The 19309-nt window shown below is 39.4% G+C and overlaps 2 protein-coding genes across 2 annotated transcripts in view; one reads left to right on the top strand and one right to left on the bottom strand.

Annotated features, from left to right (window-relative positions):
- atxn7 (ataxin 7) overlaps positions 1-12872 on the bottom strand; it is a 30834-nt gene extending 17962 nt beyond the window's left edge. Inside the window, exons 1-4 of the mRNA XM_028576787.1 lie at positions 12714-12872; positions 11205-11302; positions 5244-5456; positions 4981-5049 (exon numbers count right to left, since the gene is read on the bottom strand). Of these exons, the coding sequence (XP_028432588.1) occupies positions 4981-5049; positions 5244-5448 (274 nt within the window). The 5' untranslated portion in view covers positions 5449-5456; positions 11205-11302; positions 12714-12872. The remainder of the gene's footprint in view (positions 1-4980; positions 5050-5243; positions 5457-11204; positions 11303-12713) is intronic.
- Positions 12873-14137: 1265 nt separating this feature from the next.
- thoc7 (THO complex 7) lies at positions 14138-18799 on the top strand. Its single transcript, XM_028576496.1, has 8 exons — positions 14138-14244; positions 14520-14640; positions 14750-14877; positions 16594-16680; positions 18003-18060; positions 18178-18244; positions 18348-18417; positions 18614-18799. The coding sequence occupies exons 1-8, from the start codon at positions 14226-14228 to the stop codon at positions 18673-18675; spliced, it is 612 nt and encodes a 203-aa protein (XP_028432297.1). The 5' UTR covers positions 14138-14225; the 3' UTR covers positions 18676-18799.
- The last annotated feature ends 510 nt before the right edge of the window (positions 18800-19309 follow it).

The raw sequence follows: 19309 nt of genomic DNA, 5'->3' as shown, positions 1-19309 counted from the left end.
TATAATGATAATGGCATAATAATGCAGGTACACCTTTTCAAAAGATCAATAAACTTTTATTTCTAAAGAATAATTTAACACATTTTAAATATCCACAATATGTCTTTGATCTCCTTTAGTATGTCGTCTTTCACGCTGAAGTTGTGGAATTGCCGTTTGTGACACGTATGTTCTACCAGGCAATTCATAGCCTACTGGCTGTTAAATGTTTGCAGGATTCCTCAAGTGTTTGTGCGATAGACTACAGACTCTGTACTACATTTAACAATTATTTAACACTAAATATTAAATAATATATAATTAAATCTATATACATCTGCCACATGGCGAGTAAATGTTTGTACCAAAATAGTTCTGTTCTTACTTTCCACACACAGCGGCGTGCATGTCCGAGCCGGTCTCCACCGCCTCCACCTGCAGGTTGTCAGCTGTGTGGTTTGGAATGAAAGGGAGAAAGCACGACGCCGAGTAACGCAGTGGATATCGAATTTTTTTTTGACGATGCCTTAACTACAAAGTGCTGCGGGAAACCCTGCTCCAACTCTCAACTAGTCTCTCTCTCTCTCTCTCTCTCTCTCTCTCTCTCTCTCTCTCACACACACACACACACACACACACACACGCGACTGACAAGAGGGTTCACTCCTTGTTACGCTAAGGAACCGAGAGTGGTCCTCCAGTCTCTTTGGTAGAGAGAGACGAGGAAAACGAACAAGCATGCAAATGGAAATTATCGCGGCCGGAAAAATTATCGAGCTCATTTTTTTTTATTGTGCGATCAATTGATTTATTGACTATCGTGACAGGCCTAGGAAGTTATAATAACAGAACACACATATTTGCTAAATCAATAACTTTCCATTTGCAGTATTCTCCATTAAAAGGAACACGGCAACTTATTGGGACTTTAGCTTATTCACCGTATCCCCCAGAGATAGATAAGTCCATACATGCCCTTCTCATCTCTGTGTGTGTCGTAACTCTGTCTGAAGCCCCCACCGCTAGCCTCGCCCCTTAGCGTGAACAAATAACAACGTCACATGAGACACAACCATCTTTTAACCGTATACATACTGGGAACTATATTCTCAGAAAGGCGAAGCACTGCTACTTCTGCTACTTGGGCGGAGTGATTTGCTTGCAGCACCTGAGAAGCCCCGTGGTGAGGAGCAGAGAGTAGCAGTGCTTCGCCTTTCTGAGAATATAGTTCCCGGTATGTATACGGTTAGAAGATGGATGGGTCTCATGTGATGTTATTTGTACACGCTGTGACCATACAAATCACAACATGTAAATAGGAAAAATGTTGGCGTTGTTTTGTCACTTATTGGGAGCAGTAGGCTAGATGGAGCCGGTTACCTCCAGGATCTGGGCTAAGCTAGGCTAGCAGTGGGGGCGTCCGACAGAGTTACGACACGCATGGAGAGGAGAAGGGTACGTATGGACTTATCCAACTCTGGGGGATACGGTGAATAAGCTAAAATCCCAATAAGTCGTTGTGTTCCTTTAAAACTCCACCTTCTCTCAGATGCTTTACTGAAACAGGCCAAGAGCTGTGGAGTCCAACAGGCCAACCGCATTTCCTTGCTGGATCAATAGCGAGGTCAAACGAAAACTCATTCCCAAACTGCTGCTGTTGTTCACTTGGGAGTGTTTTTCAAAACGGATTGCTCAACTATTAAAAAAAAAAAAAAAAAAAAAAAAGGAGCCTGGCTAGTTCGCCTCCTCACTCTGCATTCAACGCACTGGCACCGACTGAACTGTACCGCTGAAATGGCCTGACTTGAAAAGTGGTCCAACGCCACTGTGTCTAACCAATTCTCAATCTCCATTTTCTTCTTGTGCAAGGAGGAGACGAAAAAGGACAGAGAGAGAAAGGAAGTCACCGTGGAGGAGAAAGAGGAGACAGAATGACCAAGTGAAGCCAAGAAAGGAGCGTGGAGGAAAAGAAACACAGAGAAAAAGAGAGCAGAGAATCAGGCCGAGGCGTCAGCAAGACAAAGCGAGAGTGAGCAGAGGACCTGCGCTGGAGGAGGAGAAAGGGAGCCTGTGAGCACGAGACAGAGTGAGAGAATGAGGAGTCCAGTTAATCTCAGCATCCTCATCCATGGCAGTGATGAATGATCTAGGTGGAACAGTAGCAGCTCTGGCTGCCTCTGAGCAGAACACAAGCTGGCTGAATCTGACCTTTGGCTGACACTGGCACTACATTTCCCAGCTTCCCTGACTGTGACAGTGCCACTGAAAAATGTACAAAAAGCAAGGCAGACGATGAGTGGATTCATCATTATTGGCCACACATTTTTACAATGTGTTAATCATCTGTGTATATTAGAATGTGCTTTCGAATGTCAGTTACACCACAGGAGGAATCTGGTGGTGAGTCATGGCGGAGAGGTAGTCATGCACTTGTAATACCCCTACTAGACACACACACACAAAATAACATTCTATGAACACATACTTCTGCTGCGAGCAGCATGTGTTGATCAGCCCCATGACACAAACAACCAACACTAAAAGACGCTGCTGCATGATCAAGTGGCCAAACCATTCAGTCTCTCTGCCGTCCTGTGAAAATGCTTTTTCTGACCTAGAGATACAAACATCTTATCCACTTATAAGCAGCGTTTCTTTAGCACAAAGCAGACAACATCTCTTTAGGTGAGCCACCATCTCAGTGTCTGCAGTGCAATGTATTTCACACTATTTTAAATAGTATGTATGAAATATGAAAGCTCTATTTTTCGTGTTATTGGGAGCCTCTCTGACATGCTGTTGACATTGTGCAATGTTCTTAAGGTATGCACACAGACCACACTGTTGACCAATGCATTAGATAAGTGCCCTGTCAAGTAGCCTGCAATTGACCCTTTCCTTTTCAGCAACACGTGAATAAAAAATAAAAAATAAAATAAAAAAAAGACAAAATCTGGACACACTGATGACAACATACGTGTTGGCCAAAATCATGCGACCAAAGTGAAATGTGCCATCTTTTCTGATGGTCATTCCTCACTGAGATATAACTTCAGACAGAAACACTCCAACACACGTGTGCCTCCAAAATGTGTTCTATATTAGAAATCCCCAAAGCCTGAAAACTGTCAAATTCAGTGACAATAATTCACACCGCAGTGATCACTTTGCTGTTGGCTGTAGAATTAAATTGAGTGTCAGAAGAGGATCCTTGAGGTTTTTGCTTAATTAGCGCCATTTTATACACACACAAACGCATTGTCAGAACAGAAAACAACAGAGGACATTTATTTTCACTCTACACTTAGTTCAAAGAAAAAGGAGAAATGTAAATCTTGGTGTCCTAGTAGCTGCGATGACCGTCCCATACCTTTCATTAAACTTCATTAAAGCTTTAGTGTGTAACTATTTTGTAATAATAAACGTCAGTTACATTCAAGCCCTTATAAATAAATTGATACAAAGCTAATTAAGATCGGCTCCACAAAACTCACTCTGTATTTCTCAGCATGGCTGTGTTTAGAAATTGGTGTCGTCGTCCTGCAACTTTCGCGTGCAGAAACTCGAGCAAAGATAATGACCTCTTCTGAAGGGTCCATCATGTTTTTTAATCCACCGTGTCCTCTTTGGCTACTAGAAACTGTGTGGAGGAGGGTAGGGGGTGAAGCGTGATCACGGAAGGCTTGTGTCATGTGGATGCACCGACAGAATGGTTGTTATTATTTACAATTCACTACAGGGGAGACAGAAACTACGCACTATAGCTTTAAGCTAAGCTTGAAACTACAATCACTGTATCACACAAATTTGCTCACCATTATTTCATTAAATTCTGATTTAAATGAACAGGTTTTCAACTCATCCTGTAAACTCGCTTATTCTGATGTCTTAGTGATTTTCTTACTGGATAATGGTGCATGATTGTTGATTTATTGGTAAACAAGATGCCAGTTTATTGTTATACCAATTTACCTTTCGAGTGAGGTTCATTCTAAATCCAGGCCTGCCAGCAGAGCAAATAAACTAATGATAAAGAAGGTGATTGTTTAGCTCAAACTGCCCTGAAACATCACTCTATGGCTCAGAAGCCAGATGATGTGCATTTCTGACATTGTGGGTTTTATTACCTAGCCTATGTCAAATGATGTCTGCGATGTCTAGCCTGAGATCATAGTTACTAGCAGGATCATAATCAGGATCCTATTTTTGTTATTAATGGTGATGGCAGACTTATAAAGTTTACATTTATCAGGCTTGAATAATTTACATGACATGCTGGTTAGTGAGCAAGTGCTTCAAAATACATTAAAAAGTTATCCTAAATGTAGCATGTATTTGTCAAACTATGTGGTGACAAAAACATTACTGTTAGTTATTTTGTGTTGAAGTAGCTAGCTGGTGAAATAGGAGCAAGCCATATCGTAACTGCATGCCATTTAAATAAAACTATGACTAAGAGAGGGCATTTAACCAAAAGTCCTAACATTTCCATTTGGGGTTCTCGTATTGAAAAACCACACACGTTTCTACTAATTAACTTTCTAAATGTTCAAAATTCTTAAAGCAACAAACCTTGTTGTTTTAAGAGACACCTGGAATATGGTGGATGGTTGCATATGTAAAATGGCAGAAATAAGGATAATGAACAATAAAGTCCATTGAGTGCATTCCCCAAACAGAAAATGGCATTGTTTTTACTATGTTTGGGCCTATACCCAAGTACAGCGAGTCCAAGTTGTTAACCGTTAAGTTATTTTAGGGACAGATGTAAATGTCAACTGCCACTGGAATAACACACACGTTTCACTTATTGTATCCGGTTGGTTGTCCAGTCAATCCATGAAGGGCATGATATACAGTAGGTTTACATGTTGGCCAAACGACGCGTGTTAAGTGTTTGAATCAATGTGGGTGTGTGTGTGTGTGTGTGTGTGTGTGTGCGCGCAAACCTCCAGAACCAAAATACACCTTTGGCCCAACAGAAGAAGAAAAAACACTCACCTTCTCTGCACAAACGCATGGCTTCTCGATTTTTCCCGAAGTCTTTGAAACTTTCCTCCGATTCAGCACCTGAAAATGAGGCGATCCGACACATAGACAAATAAATAGTTGCACTTGCTTGCCTGCTCGTGCTGTTGCTACCAGTAGCGTTTCTTCATATTCCACCAAAAACTGCATGCAATCGGCCAAAAAACGGACAGGACTGGCAACTGTCGCGCTCTACCTCGCTCCCTCGCGCACATTCGGGACGCTGGGGAACTCACCGTCGTTGCCGTGGAGTTTGGCGGCGTCGACCCAGTTGCTCCAAGGCTGTCCCAGCATTATTTCTGGACTAGGCAAGGATCTCCGCTCCGCAACAGTCGCCATTGCTGTGGAGCCTTCTCTCCGCTGGATCTGCTGCTGCTTCAGCTGCTGCCTGGCCGCTCGGCGCTGCTCCCCCCTGACGTCATCCTCGGCCCTTTCCGACATTCTTTCCGCTACAATGTAACAACACGAGAGTCAGCATTGGTCGTGTTCGGGATAGGAGGACTTTTTCACTGATTGACACGGGCAAACGCGTGTTGTTTCACCGCACCCGCCCCTCAAAAAAAGAAGAACATATCTGTGTGTGGTCACTTGACAAACAACAACCACAAAGCTTATACAAAATATACTGAATTGTCTGGCAGTTCATCCGAGGGGTTATGGGTCCCTGGCTAGTTAGCTTTCTGTATAGCTAACTCTGGTACAGGGCTTGAACTGTGCATGGTCCCTGACAAATAAACTAATAAAATAAATTAAAAAAATATGAATATATTATAGGCTACATGCCATGCTCAACAACTTGGCTTCGTGGTTAATGTTAAACCTTGACTATTAAAGTGCTCACATTATGCTCATTTTCAGGTTTATAATTGTATTTAGAGGTTATATCAGAAAAGGTTTACATGGTTTAATTTTCAAAAAACACCATATTTTTGTTGTACTGCACATTGCTGCAGCTCCTCTTTTCACCCTGTGTGTTGAGCTCTGTTTTAGCTACAGAGTGAGGCAACACACTGTTCAATCTTTGTTGGGAGTCGCACATGTGCAGTAGCTAGGTAAGGACTACTATCCAGTCAGAAGCAGAGTATGAGGGCGTGCCATGCTAGCAGCTAGGCGAGCATTATAACGTGTGTTACAAAGTGACGCACGTTTGTCTCGGAAGTAAAGGCTGGACTACAGTAGAGCTGTTTGGAGCAGTTTGTGAACAGTGTTTTCTGTTGGAGATGGTAAGTGCCTTTGAGGTGGACTTTGTGCTTTTGCACTTTGTAAACCTATAACGTGCACAAAAAAGATAAACAAAACGATAAAGGAAAGGGAAGAAGCCAAAAAGCATAATATGAGCACTTTAAATATGATATACACATGCATACGCTCTGTTTCACTCTGATTATACAGCAATATGTAGTAGTTTTATACAAGTTATATAAACACTAAATTAGATCTATAACAGACTTTTCAGAAGTGTAAAGACAGACTTATCCACAGCCAAGTTGTCTTTACTTTCACTTTCAAAATGATCTACCCCAATTATGCAGATATTCAACTGACAAAAGTTGCCAAGCAAGAAAACAAGAAATGGAGGCTCTTTAAGATGCCTTGCCACAGACAACATTTAGTATAGAGTAGAGGATGGATACCCGAACCGAGCCTGTCGGGACCCGGCGGTAACAAACGGGCCAGGCCGGGCTCGGACAGATATTTGGAAATTATGTTCGGGTCGGGCTCGGTCACATCAGAGCGATAAGGCATTGAACATTTTAAATTTAAAAAAGCTTATTATGTAGGTGCGCGCCTGTATTTACGTGTGCTTGTTGCCCTGTGTACACTGTTGCCTTCCTACAAAACGTACGTGTGTCATTAGTATAAGAAAAAAAATTAGATTTTAACTGGGTCGGGCTCAGACATAAATATCTTAATGCCTGTCGGGCTCGGACAGAAAAATACGGCCCAATCCGCACTCTAGTAGAGAGACTGTTGATTCTTGTGAAGACACAAAGTAATACACTCACTGACTTAAAAAAGTCACAAACATATTATCTTCATCTTATGTCCACCTATTTTATAGTGGTTGATTATGTAACCATTCATCTTTTCTATCTCAAATCAAAAATTGTTAATACAGAGCCATGTGTAAGTTTGACATAAAAACGAGGCCAGTTCAAACAGCCTTCTACCCTGTTTTTTTTCTGATATCAAATGAAAAAGATCCTCCTAATCAATGGTAGAAAAGATGAATGTATTCCCATTTGGCATGTAGCTGAAGAGCCATAAGCAAAAATGACCTTGGTCATCTGTTGCTAATTTCAAGTGTATAGTTCAAAACTTGGCTTAGTCTTAAGACAAACACTAAATATACAGAATTAAAAATTAATAAGTTTTTCCTGAAGCTGTTGCCAGTGTCTTACAGTTTTTATTTACTTTATTATATTTATTGCACATGCATACGCCTCAGTCACAAATTGATCCATTGTATCAAAGTGTTCCAAAAGATATGAACACTCCAGACTCCACTTTTGACTTAGACATATGTACCTTATGAGGTTGTTGCGTTTCAAAATGCAGCCTTTCCAATGTAAACTGGCTACTTTAAGAACTGTTGAAATGGTCAAACTGTAGAAAAACATGACAAAGACTTAGCGTCTGACATCTGACTTTGACATTATTCATAGGTTTCTGGAAGGGCCAACAAATCTAAAACTGGCACACAGGGTTAAACCTGAGTAGAATACAGTATATTACATTAAGGTTACCTGGTTGACCAATACAATTTCACTGTACTTCTTTAATATTTATATGGATACCTACAACAACTGGGTGAGCAGGCCTAAAAGCTGTTGCTGTCGTTTGAGGGTGACACCACGTGAAAATAGATTTCAACTTTTCTTCTTTTGAAAAACACTATACAGATACAATTTGCATTATGTTCAGCAAACAGTGTGTCAGCACATTATACTCTACATATCAACAAGTGGATTTCCCACAATGGCACAACACATTAACAGTATTATTTAAGAGGCATGCATAGCAAATTTTTTTTCGCTGTAATGTGTAACTTACCTGTTTAGTCACTGCCACAAATTATAAAACCCTGTGGATGAAATTTGTTTGGTAGCCTATGGCTTTTTTGAAGGCTAGCCGTGCCTTCTTTCATCAGTAGTAGGGCTGTCGCGATTACCACATTACCGCAGTGACGGAGTCACGTCCACCACAGAGTCAAGCTTATCACTGCGGTTTTGTATTAATTCTTGAAAGTGTGTTACTGTCAATAAACGGTGTACAGTAGCCTGTCTGTCTGTGTTTCAATAGTGAATGCATGCCTGTCAAATGCATGTAAGCGGAGTGGAGGGTCCAAAAAGTCCACTAAACCTCACAAAGCTGTTAATTTCCCCCGCTGCGTTGTATTTATCAGATGAACACACCTGCCCTCCCTCCATGGCAGTGCCTGGAGCTCCTCATTCAGCCGCCGGCAAAAAGCTAGCCGGATGCCGGCGGTGCTTAGGTCACTTTTCACTTTGCGGGATGGAGCAGGAGTGAAGACCACACTCCAACTTTTTAAAACATACCCTTTGCACTCCATCCAAAATCCTCACGCTCCCCTCACATGCTCTGATGCAGATCAATATTCCTTCAAACTCGGCCTCTTAATGACAACACAGGAATAAAGATACACTAGCCTATATATGCTATAAAGCATAGACTACTACAGGAATAAATGCATTTGAAACATTTATTTAGGAACTACTTTATAACAACTGAGATTTAATTACCCCTAGCCCTAATTGCCAGTCCATTAATTGCCTACACTAGCAAAACATTTAAGACATATTGATGCCTTGGGGCGCACGCTCAACCAGGTGAGCTACCCGGGCGCCCCATGTGCCAAGGCTCAGTCCTTAGTGCAGCGGCTGCGGGTTCCAATTAAAAGGCAAAAAGAGCCCCAAAAATAATCCTTAAAAAACTAAAATACATTGATGCCTTAATACTAGTCCATTTTGACTAGTAGCAGTGACTTTGTCTGGGACGGGACCAGAAGTGTAGTTTTTTTTTTTTTTTTTAAACCAAGCAAACTTTCAAATGACAGTATTTCCTCAATAGCCCCTTTTAGACATGCACTGTAATCTCACACAAGGCATTTTTGTGAGATTTTCTGATAACATACTATTAATAACAAAATAAAGACCCCTGTCAAATATTAGGCAGTCCAATACAAAAGTGTGATTACATTCTGTCTTTGTGTAGTGCTAGATGTTTGTTGGTGTTGTATTGGGTTACATATATTTAAAAAGGTATCTGTAATATTTATAGTCTAAAAAGCAGGTTGAATAAACAAACACTGTACCTCACCTTCAATACATGCAACCCAATACAGCACCAGTAGAAACTATAGCCTCAATAAGCAACACACTGTTGCTGTAGCCGCAACAAAAACAGAATATAATGAATATTTTACCATTTGTGAAAATAAATTACAGGCATCTCAATGATGTCCACACCAAGTACACACATTCTCAGAATTTTCTAGTGAGAAATACATTTTTGACAGTAGTTTAAAATTCTGCATTTTCATGCAATCCTGCTAACCTGACTCTGCCAGATGGATCGCTTCGCATTTGCTCGACATATCAATCTGGGAACTTTCCGTTGGAGAACGTTTGGGAAGGGGCGAATATACTGGTTAGCTGATTGGATAAACCATCTGTCTATCACCACCTATGTTGGTGATAGACGGGCCAAATCAACCAATCAGATCAAACTCTTGCCGAAACCAGTCGGGAGAAGAGCAAAAACATATTTTCCTCCGAGAAAAGCCTCCAGTGCCGTTTTTTTGCTCCTCTTTCAACGAAGGAATACTTTCTAATTCGGATAAAACTTGCGCGATAGCTACGCTCATCTTATCCGTGGAAGCCGCCATGTTGTTTAGACTGAACAGTCGCTTCTCGTTGCGTCACACCTAAACCCGCCTCAAAACCAACACTGATTGGTCGGTCGTTTGGCGAAGAGCTCCAAATGTTCTCTATCTCAAGATACCAGACTGATCTGCGAGTAGAAAACTGGAGCTCGCCAGATCAGGACTGTTTCACGAGGCTTCAATCCTGCCTCTTGTCTACAAGATGTTGTGAGGCCACTTGTGTCATCACCCAGATAATAGCTCGCTGAGATCAGCACCTGCCTATGGCGTCAAAGGTTCTGATTTCGAGCCCCTGGTGTTGCAAGATGATCATACAATTCTTGAGTCAACCCAGGTTGACTCAATAATATAAATTACAGGCATCTATATGTTGTCTAGACAAAGAATTTACTAGAGATTCATTGATTTTTGACAGTATTTTAAAATCCGCACCCGGATTCTCTTAATAAAATAAATTACAGACCTTACTAGACAAAGCACACAAATTCTCAGATTTTTTTATTATTAATTAATTTCTGAGTGTTTTAAAATCCTGCATCAGCTCTTGCCTTCAGACCGAAAGGTTGTGAGTTCAAGACCCCAGTATTACATCTTATACATAATCAGCCATTGTGCTTTGGACACCTTCCCTGCATGTTTTAGATGTTTATCAGCATCAACACACCTGTCTGAAATGATCAGCTCATTAGTTTGTCTCATAGCTTAACATGCCACTGTGTACTCTGGCATTATGCTTTGGGGATTGGGGGGAGACACATGGTTTCTTAGAGGAGCTGTAGCTCAACGAGGTTGATACTGGTTTTCAGAGCAAGAGGTTACAAGTTCAAATCCCCTACTCACCACTCACCAACCCTCACTTAAACATTAGGCCTGTTTCTTGGGCCTACTCAATGGATAAGCAGGAATGTTTCCGTTTGGCACTTCTGCTGACAGAATCTTAGTTTATTTGCCATTTTTTCTCCTCTTCTACATCTACCGCCTTTTTCTTTTCCTGCTCATTAATGCTCGGCCCTGACCATCAGCTAAAATTTTACTTTTGGTTTCTGATATCCAGAAACAAACAAAACAAGCTGTGTATGTGTTTAAATTAGCCTGAAGCAAATCAAAAGTAAGTGGGCCCCCTGGAAAACAATTACTATTATTATTTGCTATACTGAACTCCAATATGTTTTAAGTAAGCAACTACTGTAGACATCTGTAAGCTATACAACTACTTGTGATTTTTCTCCAGCTATAGAAAACATGTTATTGTCAATAGAATGTAGAATAATGAGTACCTGTGAGATCTTACCTTGGCAAAATAAGAAAAAAGGAAGTTATTTTAACTCAATCAGATGATCCTCATCAGTTTTGGTGATTGTTGGCCGCCACACACACTGGAGAGGAAGTCTGGAGACACACACACACACACACACACACACACACACACACACACACACACACACACACACACACAGACAAGAATGCAGAGAAGACAAGTCAGTATCAGGTTCTTTGTTCTGCTGTTTCTTGATATGAAATTATAGGAAAGATAACACTGGGCCTTGTTGTGGACTTCAATATGCTCTAATCCTATTCATGTTACGCCATCCCTAACCACCCCCTCCAGCCCGATTTAAACACTGAGATTGTATCCTTTTCTGATTGTTTTAGTTGTCTTAACTGATGCAAGACACATTGTAATATATTCAAAGAGGTAGAAAATGCAAAACCATAGCAAACACAAAACCATACCATTTCAACGGTTGTGTATACATTACAACTTACTTTAGATTTGTTTAAATTTGCATAATAACTCAAAACTTGTTTGTCAAAGCTTTCGCTGTTGCCTATTAAATATTTTTGCTGTAGCATATTAAAGCGCAGGACCAAATCAACTTATAATTTCAAACTCGGCTTCATTTCTTAAGTTAGTGAATAGTTTTTACTTGTGAACACACATTTTTCCATAATCAGTGCGAATTAACTGTTAATAATTTAGAAGTGTCCTATAAGGACTAGACATTCCTTTGTATGAAAGTGCTCAGTTTAAACAAATTGCATTAGTAAAATCATAGAAATAAAATGGGTAAATGAACTAATTTTGCACAACCATAACATATGATCATATTATCCAGATATAATTCCACTTTGAGTCAACACAAGATCATACTGAAAAGTCACCCAGCCAGTTACACATTTCTACATACACTAACTATTACTGACATCAGAGTGAACGTATCAACACTGTAACATTGTTCTTCCAAACAATCTTCTATATTACAACATAAACACTTCAGTATAAATCCAATCGTGGTTTGGGCTCTACAAAGACAGTATATCAAAGGCCATGATTGACAAAAGATATAATGATGTAATTTATTCAGAAACTAAGTACTTGTCATTGACAAGTAGGTTAGGTGCACAACTTGACAGACCAACTCTGTTAGCTAGCTGACATTAGCTAGCAGAGACCAGCAAGAGCAAGCACTTTTACTGGCTAGCGTTGCTTCCCCCTCTACTACACACGTATTAACTTCTTTTTTTTTAATGGAAAAGACAATGTAAACGTTAATCGTAAATACGACATGTGAAAAAAGACACAATGTCTATCAGGAGTTATGTCATGAAAACAGGCACCGTTTAGTGTGGGTCTGTGACTGGTGCAAACGTTACTAGAGAGCAGTGGCGGCTACATTAGCCTGCTAGTTGAAGCCTGTAAACAGCCATGACTAGCGTTAGCGAGGAAGCTGGCAGGAGCTTGACCAGACAGCAGAAGTCATTAGCAGTCGTCACGGATCGACAACAAATTCACTCTTACCAAGCCTCTGGAGGCTGTAGGCGTAAAGGTGACACCAAGCAGATCTATATCAACTGGATGCAATGGGCGAAATAGACAGAAGACGGTGGGAAAGAGCGAGTACAGTGCTCAGCCTCTGTGGAGGTCTTCACCTGGTGCTTCCATGTCTGTTTACCAGACTGCATTCTGGGACAGAGACGTCACTGCGCCCGCCCGCACGCTCACTCACTCTGATAAGCCACAATGGTTAAAGCAGCTTCTCCATCAGTGTTTTTGGTCTGTTATCTTAAATGAAAAACAATGCCATAAAACTTGGGACATTTGTAAATGAGCACGGTATTAAAAAACAAGGTCAAGGAGGTGTCATATTTCATTCTGTGAGAGGTGTACTTGAAAATGTTTAGTTAGTTAGTTTTCACTTAGGAATGGAATTTGCCTTGGTTTGTTTGGTGCATACAATAAACATATGGAAATAGAATAGACAATAAACCATAGATCAAAGTACTGCAACAATTAAGAACATACATATGGAATATAAACATTAAAATAGAAATATATAAAAGACACCATAACAAATATGTACAATATAACTGTTCGAATTGCTGTGGATTACAGGTGTGATTTTTGTGGACTTAAAAAAAAAGAAGAAGCATTTTCTCAGTGTATTTATTCCTGAACTTAAAATGTTTGACAAGGACACCAAGTTGTAATATAACTGAACCGTCATGTTTTGTTTTATAATGGAGGAGAAGCTCACAACTGGAAAAATTAAAAGGAATTGCAGATATTAGTAAAAGTGCTCCAGGAAACATTCAGAAAACAAAATACAACTAATAATAGTACTAGTAAATGCTCTCATCATGGCCTTAGTTGTAGCTTAAAGTCAAGTGCTAATTCTAAGGCGAGGTAAGGCTTAAAGCTTTCACTTTCTACACATCTTGTCCTGTACTTCCTAAAGTGAAAGAGTATAGACTCACTTTAGGATTATCACAACTGCAGCCCCTTTTGCTGAATTTGTTTAACAAAAGGCCTTACTTTCAGAGGTGTCAATTCCAGGTCCAGAAAGTAAAAGTCCTGCCATGTGTTTATTCCACCAATGAACTCAGCCAGTTGATTTCACTACTAATTAGTGAAATCAGCTGCTAATTAGTAAAATCAGCTGGCTGAGTTCATTGGTGGAATAAACACATGGCAGGACTTTTACTTTCTGGACCTGGAATTGACACCTCTGCTTACTTTGACCCTCCAGTGTAGGCTATATTTTAGCATTTTAGTGTCAATGCAGATGCAGATCTGGGTTATTTTTTTTTCTGTAGTTATACTTTGAAATAGAAGCTGTCCCTGCTTTTGAATGGGAGAAATTAATTAAATTATATAATTTAGTCCATTTAATAAATGACAAGTATTTCTTCTTGAATAAAGCTTTAAAAAAAAACTTTCAATTCACACTGTGCTCTCCTCTGTGGCCAATCATCGCCGTCTGCTTTGTCCACTTCCTGCTGTTCAATAAAGTTTATCTAGCTCTACACAGACATGGGAGCTGTTACAGATGGTAAGCAACATTAACGTTTCAGTTCATTTATTTCATCTCTCTGGCAAAAGACACAGTTGAAATGTGTGCCGAAGCTCTTAAAGTATCCATATGTATACAGGCGTACTGTCAAAAACGAACCAATGTTACACGTAGAAGCAGCTTGCTTTCAAAACGGCTAATATACAGTAGCCATGTTAGCTAGCTAACGTTAGCTCACAGATAGCTCAACGGCTCTTGAATTTTTCAGCAGTATCTGAAATGTTGTTTGATTCCCGCTTTCGCCCCTATTCCAGATGAAGTTATTCGGAAACGTCTTCTTATTGACGGGGACGGAGCTGGAGATGACCGCCGAATCAACGTGCTGCTTAAGAGTTTCACCAAATGGTGCAACTCGACTGGGACCCCAGAGGAAGGGTACGTGAGCCCAACAGACCCCAGCCTTGGACCTTGTCACCAAGAATTTCTATAAAAGTGTGGTGAAGAACTTGCTTTGAGTCTTTAACAGTTTTGTAATTCTGTCCAGGTTCACACAGTATCAAAGGATGATGGGCACACTGGCCCAGTGTGAATTCTCCATGGGGAAGACGTTGATGGTTTATGACATGAATCTGCGTGAAATGGAGAATTATGAGAAAATCTACACTAACATAGGTAGGTATAAGGATTTTGCTGACACTGGCTCTGACTATTTACAACCCAGACCCCCTTTTATTTAATAACGCACACAAAGTGTAAGTGTTGACAACCTGTCCTCTGTGTATTCTTTTATAGTGGCTTGCATACGTTTACACACCCATGCTAAAGTTGACTAAAAAGAGGAATAAAAAAAAACATCTTTTGGAAATTGATCTTAATGCCTTAATTAAAATAGGAAAAATCCAAGCATAAAGGACACCAATTTTCTTTGTGAATGAATAATGTATTGTAAATAAATGTTCATCCTTAAAATACAGGGGGCATAAGTATACACACCCTTATGTTAAATTCCCATAGAGGCAGGCATATTTTTATTTTTAAAGGCCAGTTATTGCATGGATCCAGGATACTATGCATCCTGATAAAGTTCCCTTGGCCTTTGGAATTAAAATAGCCCCCCCATCATCACATACCCTTCACCATACCTAGAGATTGGCATGGGTTACTTTCCATAAAATCATCTCTCAATGCAAATCAAACCAGCTATTAGGCTAACTGACATACAATCATGCCAATCTCTAGGTATGATGAAGAGGATGTGGGGCTATTTTAATTCCAAAGGCCGAGGGAACTTTATCAGGATGCATATTATCCTGGATCCATGAGATAACTGGCCTTTAAAAATAAAAATCTGCCTGCCTCTATGGGAATTTAACATAGGGGTGTGTATACTTATGCTCCCTGTATTTTAAGGAAGGACATTTATTTATTTACTATACATTATTCATTCACAGAAAGAAAATTGGTGTCCTTAAAGGTTGTATTTTTCCTTTTCTTTTTAATTAAGGCATTACAATCAATTTCCAGAATGTTTTTCTTTTTTATTCCTCTTTTTCAACTTTAGCATGGGTGTGTAAACTTATGCAAGCCACTGTAGAAATACAGAAATACTCATGTTCTTGCATTTCATACTTTCTATGTGGTAACTAGCAGAACTGGGCCACCAGGGTCACCACAAAACAATAGGCTCTTCCGAGATGAGTGCCGGTTAGATTTGTGTCCGACTTGATCCTGACTTGCTCTGACGTCATGCACACATGGGCAACGATAACCTCACGAGATCAAGGTGGCCGCAGTTCTGAGACGCAGGCAGCAGAGTTGCTTTTCACTGACTGCAAAACCCAGGCGGACCCAGGGCATGCTGGGAAACGCCGGCCTCTCAGCTGATCTAACAGACTCAACATGATGACGTTTTATATAAACTTTTAATTGATTTTGATTTGGGGGGATTTTAACTTTTTGTCTGATTTTTTTTTTAAAGGCTTATTTTGTACAAACCACATGTTGTGTGGCTGATGGTGATGTTTAGAAGTCAGAGAGACTAAATCCGTTCAGATTACAGATCATCTACAATGTAAATCAGCAAAAGATTGCATGTAGAGCATTTTGAGAGCAACTCTGTCATAATAAAACCAACTGGAGACTGTGTAGGAGCTGATATATGAGTCTGATAACATTTAATTAAATCGGAATCGGACCACAGTGTTTGTGTCACTTCCTGTTCAGCCTGAAGGCTGCTGGAAACTGCTGGAAACTGTCCGATTTGACAGCGGATTTTTGTCACCGCTCCCGCCTGCTCTTGTCCACTTTACAGGCGAGGCATAGTTCATCTCAATTGAGTCTATTGTCTGTGTTTGTGTTAACATTATCACCATCTTGTCTACGTTGCAGAACAAAACATCACGTCTGCACACGAGAAGATAGCAGAATGCAAAAAAGAAATTCAGCGAGCAAAGAGAATACGGAAGAATCGGCAAGGTAAGAATATTTTCAGTGCTCCAGATCGATTTAGGCAACTACCTACAAAAAAAGAGATGTAATACTTGTGGTGTTTTACATAGACTGAGAGATACCTAAGGCAACGATGGCGTTATAGTGTAACCATGTTCAAGTAAAACTAGGGATGCACCGAATCCAGGGTTCGGATTCAGCTAACCATAGACAGTCACAGCTAAAAACTTGTGTTAACCAGACGACCATTACCAGCTTTGCTAGTCCTACACCAAACAAACCGTGGGCATCAGATAACCCACGAGCCAAAGCCATTCATTGAGATAGGGTAAACATTGGCCTTGTCAAAATAGTTTTTCCCACTTGTCTTCCTGGCATAATGTTGCCAAATCTTTTTATTTTAATTTTTTACAGTTAAAATAAAATGAAAAATGCACTGCTGTGGACGTTGATTACTTCATTAATGTGTTTACTTTGTTAATGGAGGATGGGAGTAGGATTCGGTTCGGGTTCGGCAGAATCTTAACCAGTGGATTCGGTGTTCGGCCCAACCCCAAAAATCTGGATTCAGTGCATCCCTAAGTAAAACCAATACATTCAACAGTTACATAGTAACATAGTGCTGAAACTGTTAATAGATCAAATCAGCAAAACAATAATTGTGAACTATTCTGACAATGTATTACTCTATTCTGTCATTTAGTAGCTTCTCTAATGTGAGGATTTGCTAATTTTCATATATATATATATATATATATATATATATATATATATATATATATATATATATATATATATATATATATATATATATATATATATATATATATATATATATAAATTGTAAACTAAATATATCTTTAACTTTTGAAATGTTGATCGGACTAAAGAAGCAATTTTATTTTTTACTGTAAAATTGTCAAATTAATTAACACAGAAAAACCTAAATTGTTCACAGGGTGAAACTATTTTCTTTGAGGAGCTCGGTACTGTTTGTCTATCAGGTTATTACATTTTATTATTACAACTGCAAACTCAGTTGTAATTCATGAAATGGACGCTCACGGATTGAGTTTAAACAAATGATGAATCATAAGGGTGATTTGTGTAATTTTATAAATCAAGCAGTAGACACATGATTTTACCAGCAGCCTTCAGACATCCGATGAGCTTTTAGAAGTAATAACCGATGGATAGAGAATGCATTTCAAAATGGAAATGACAAATTTAAATGGAGGCAATAGATTTCTGATTTGACAAAAGGTTAAAATAAAAGAAAAGAAATAGTTAGTTGGCTAGTTTGAATTTTTTTGCTTGGCTCACATTTTCCCTTTTTCCTTTCCTTTCAGAGTACGATGCTTTAGCTAAGGTTATCCAGCAGCACCCAGACCGCCATGAAACGCTAAAGTGAGTCAGCTTTTCATTTGTTTCATCCAGATATTGAGTTGTTGTACTTCACGTGTTAGAGCAGTTTTGGTTTGGATAATCCGATGATGTGCTTAATGTTGGTTTGGTCACTTACAGGCAGTTGGAGGCGCTTGACAAAGAACTCCAGTTACTGTCTCGCACCAAGGAGAACGTAGATGCAAAGGTAAAGCCAAGTACATTATCATCTCTTCTATTCAGAACTCTAATGTCTTCAATCATTAGAAATCTTGTATTTAAAATTGTTCTCTTCCTATTGTCCCACACAGTTGGAATTAAGAAAGAAGCAGTTCCATGTGCTACTCAGCACCATACAGGAACTACAGCAGACACTCGAGAGTGAGTAAAGAGAACATTCGCCATACTTTGTTTGGGCTTTTCGATTTCCCTTTCACTCCCTCTGTTCTTTATTCTCAATAGCTGTTGATCTGTACATTGTTTAAAAAAACAAACAACATTGATCCGTTTAGCTGTGAAGTTCTGTAAAAGTAAAGGGACCTATGTCTTGCTAATCATTTTTTTTAATCTTTCCTAGATGACGAGAAATCTGACAATGACGATATCAATCAAGAGAGCCCTGCAGAGAATGGGGAATGAATTTGAAGACATCCTGACTGAAATAAATAGAAGTGAACCGCTTTTAAATGATTTTGTTTTTGCTTAAAAATACTTTTTGTATACATGTATTTTTGAATAAATTTGACTTGTGCACAAATTCAAATGGTGAATTTTCAGACTCATGCTTTTTCTCATTTGACTTATAATTGTGTTTGCAAGGATTTCATAATGGAAAAGGACTGTATGCAAGAGAGATACATCAGACGGATATTAAATAACACAGGAATAAAAGTTAAAGAGAAAAGCATTAATGGTTGTCAAGAAAAAAATGTATTCAATCATGGAAGAGTGGTTATGTTTATGTGCTTGGTTGGAATATCTCTTAAATGTATATTTCATCTGTAAAACCACAAGGGGGAGCTAAAGTACTTAGGTTTATACTGATACTATTTGTGAGTAGTCATGAGCCAGCTCGATGTACAGTTTACCAAGAATCAAACTGATAGAAGGCAGATAAAATAAGAGTGGTTTAATGGATTTTTAGGAATAGGAAATAATTGGTTATTACAGTTCTGTTTGTAGTGAAATAGGAAACTGCTGCACATCCTCTGCTGCTATACTGTTCTGGAAGAAGACCGATCAGGATTGTAGTAATTGTCCTTTTGATCAATGT

This window comes from Perca flavescens, chromosome 4 (assembly GCF_004354835.1).
Source record: "Perca flavescens isolate YP-PL-M2 chromosome 4, PFLA_1.0, whole genome shotgun sequence".
Taxonomy (NCBI): Eukaryota; Metazoa; Chordata; class Actinopteri; order Perciformes; family Percidae; genus Perca; species Perca flavescens.
This window is presented reverse-complemented; position numbering and strand designations above follow the sequence as displayed.

Coding starts and splice junctions, on each gene's coding strand:
- thoc7 (XM_028576496.1), top strand. Junction 14,641..14,749: donor ACTGGGACCCCAGAGGAAGG/GTACGTGAGCCC, acceptor AATTCTGTCCAG/GTTCACACAGTATCAAAGGA. Junction 18,245..18,347: donor AGGAGAACGTAGATGCAAAG/GTAAAGCCAAGT, acceptor TGTCCCACACAG/TTGGAATTAAGAAAGAAGCA.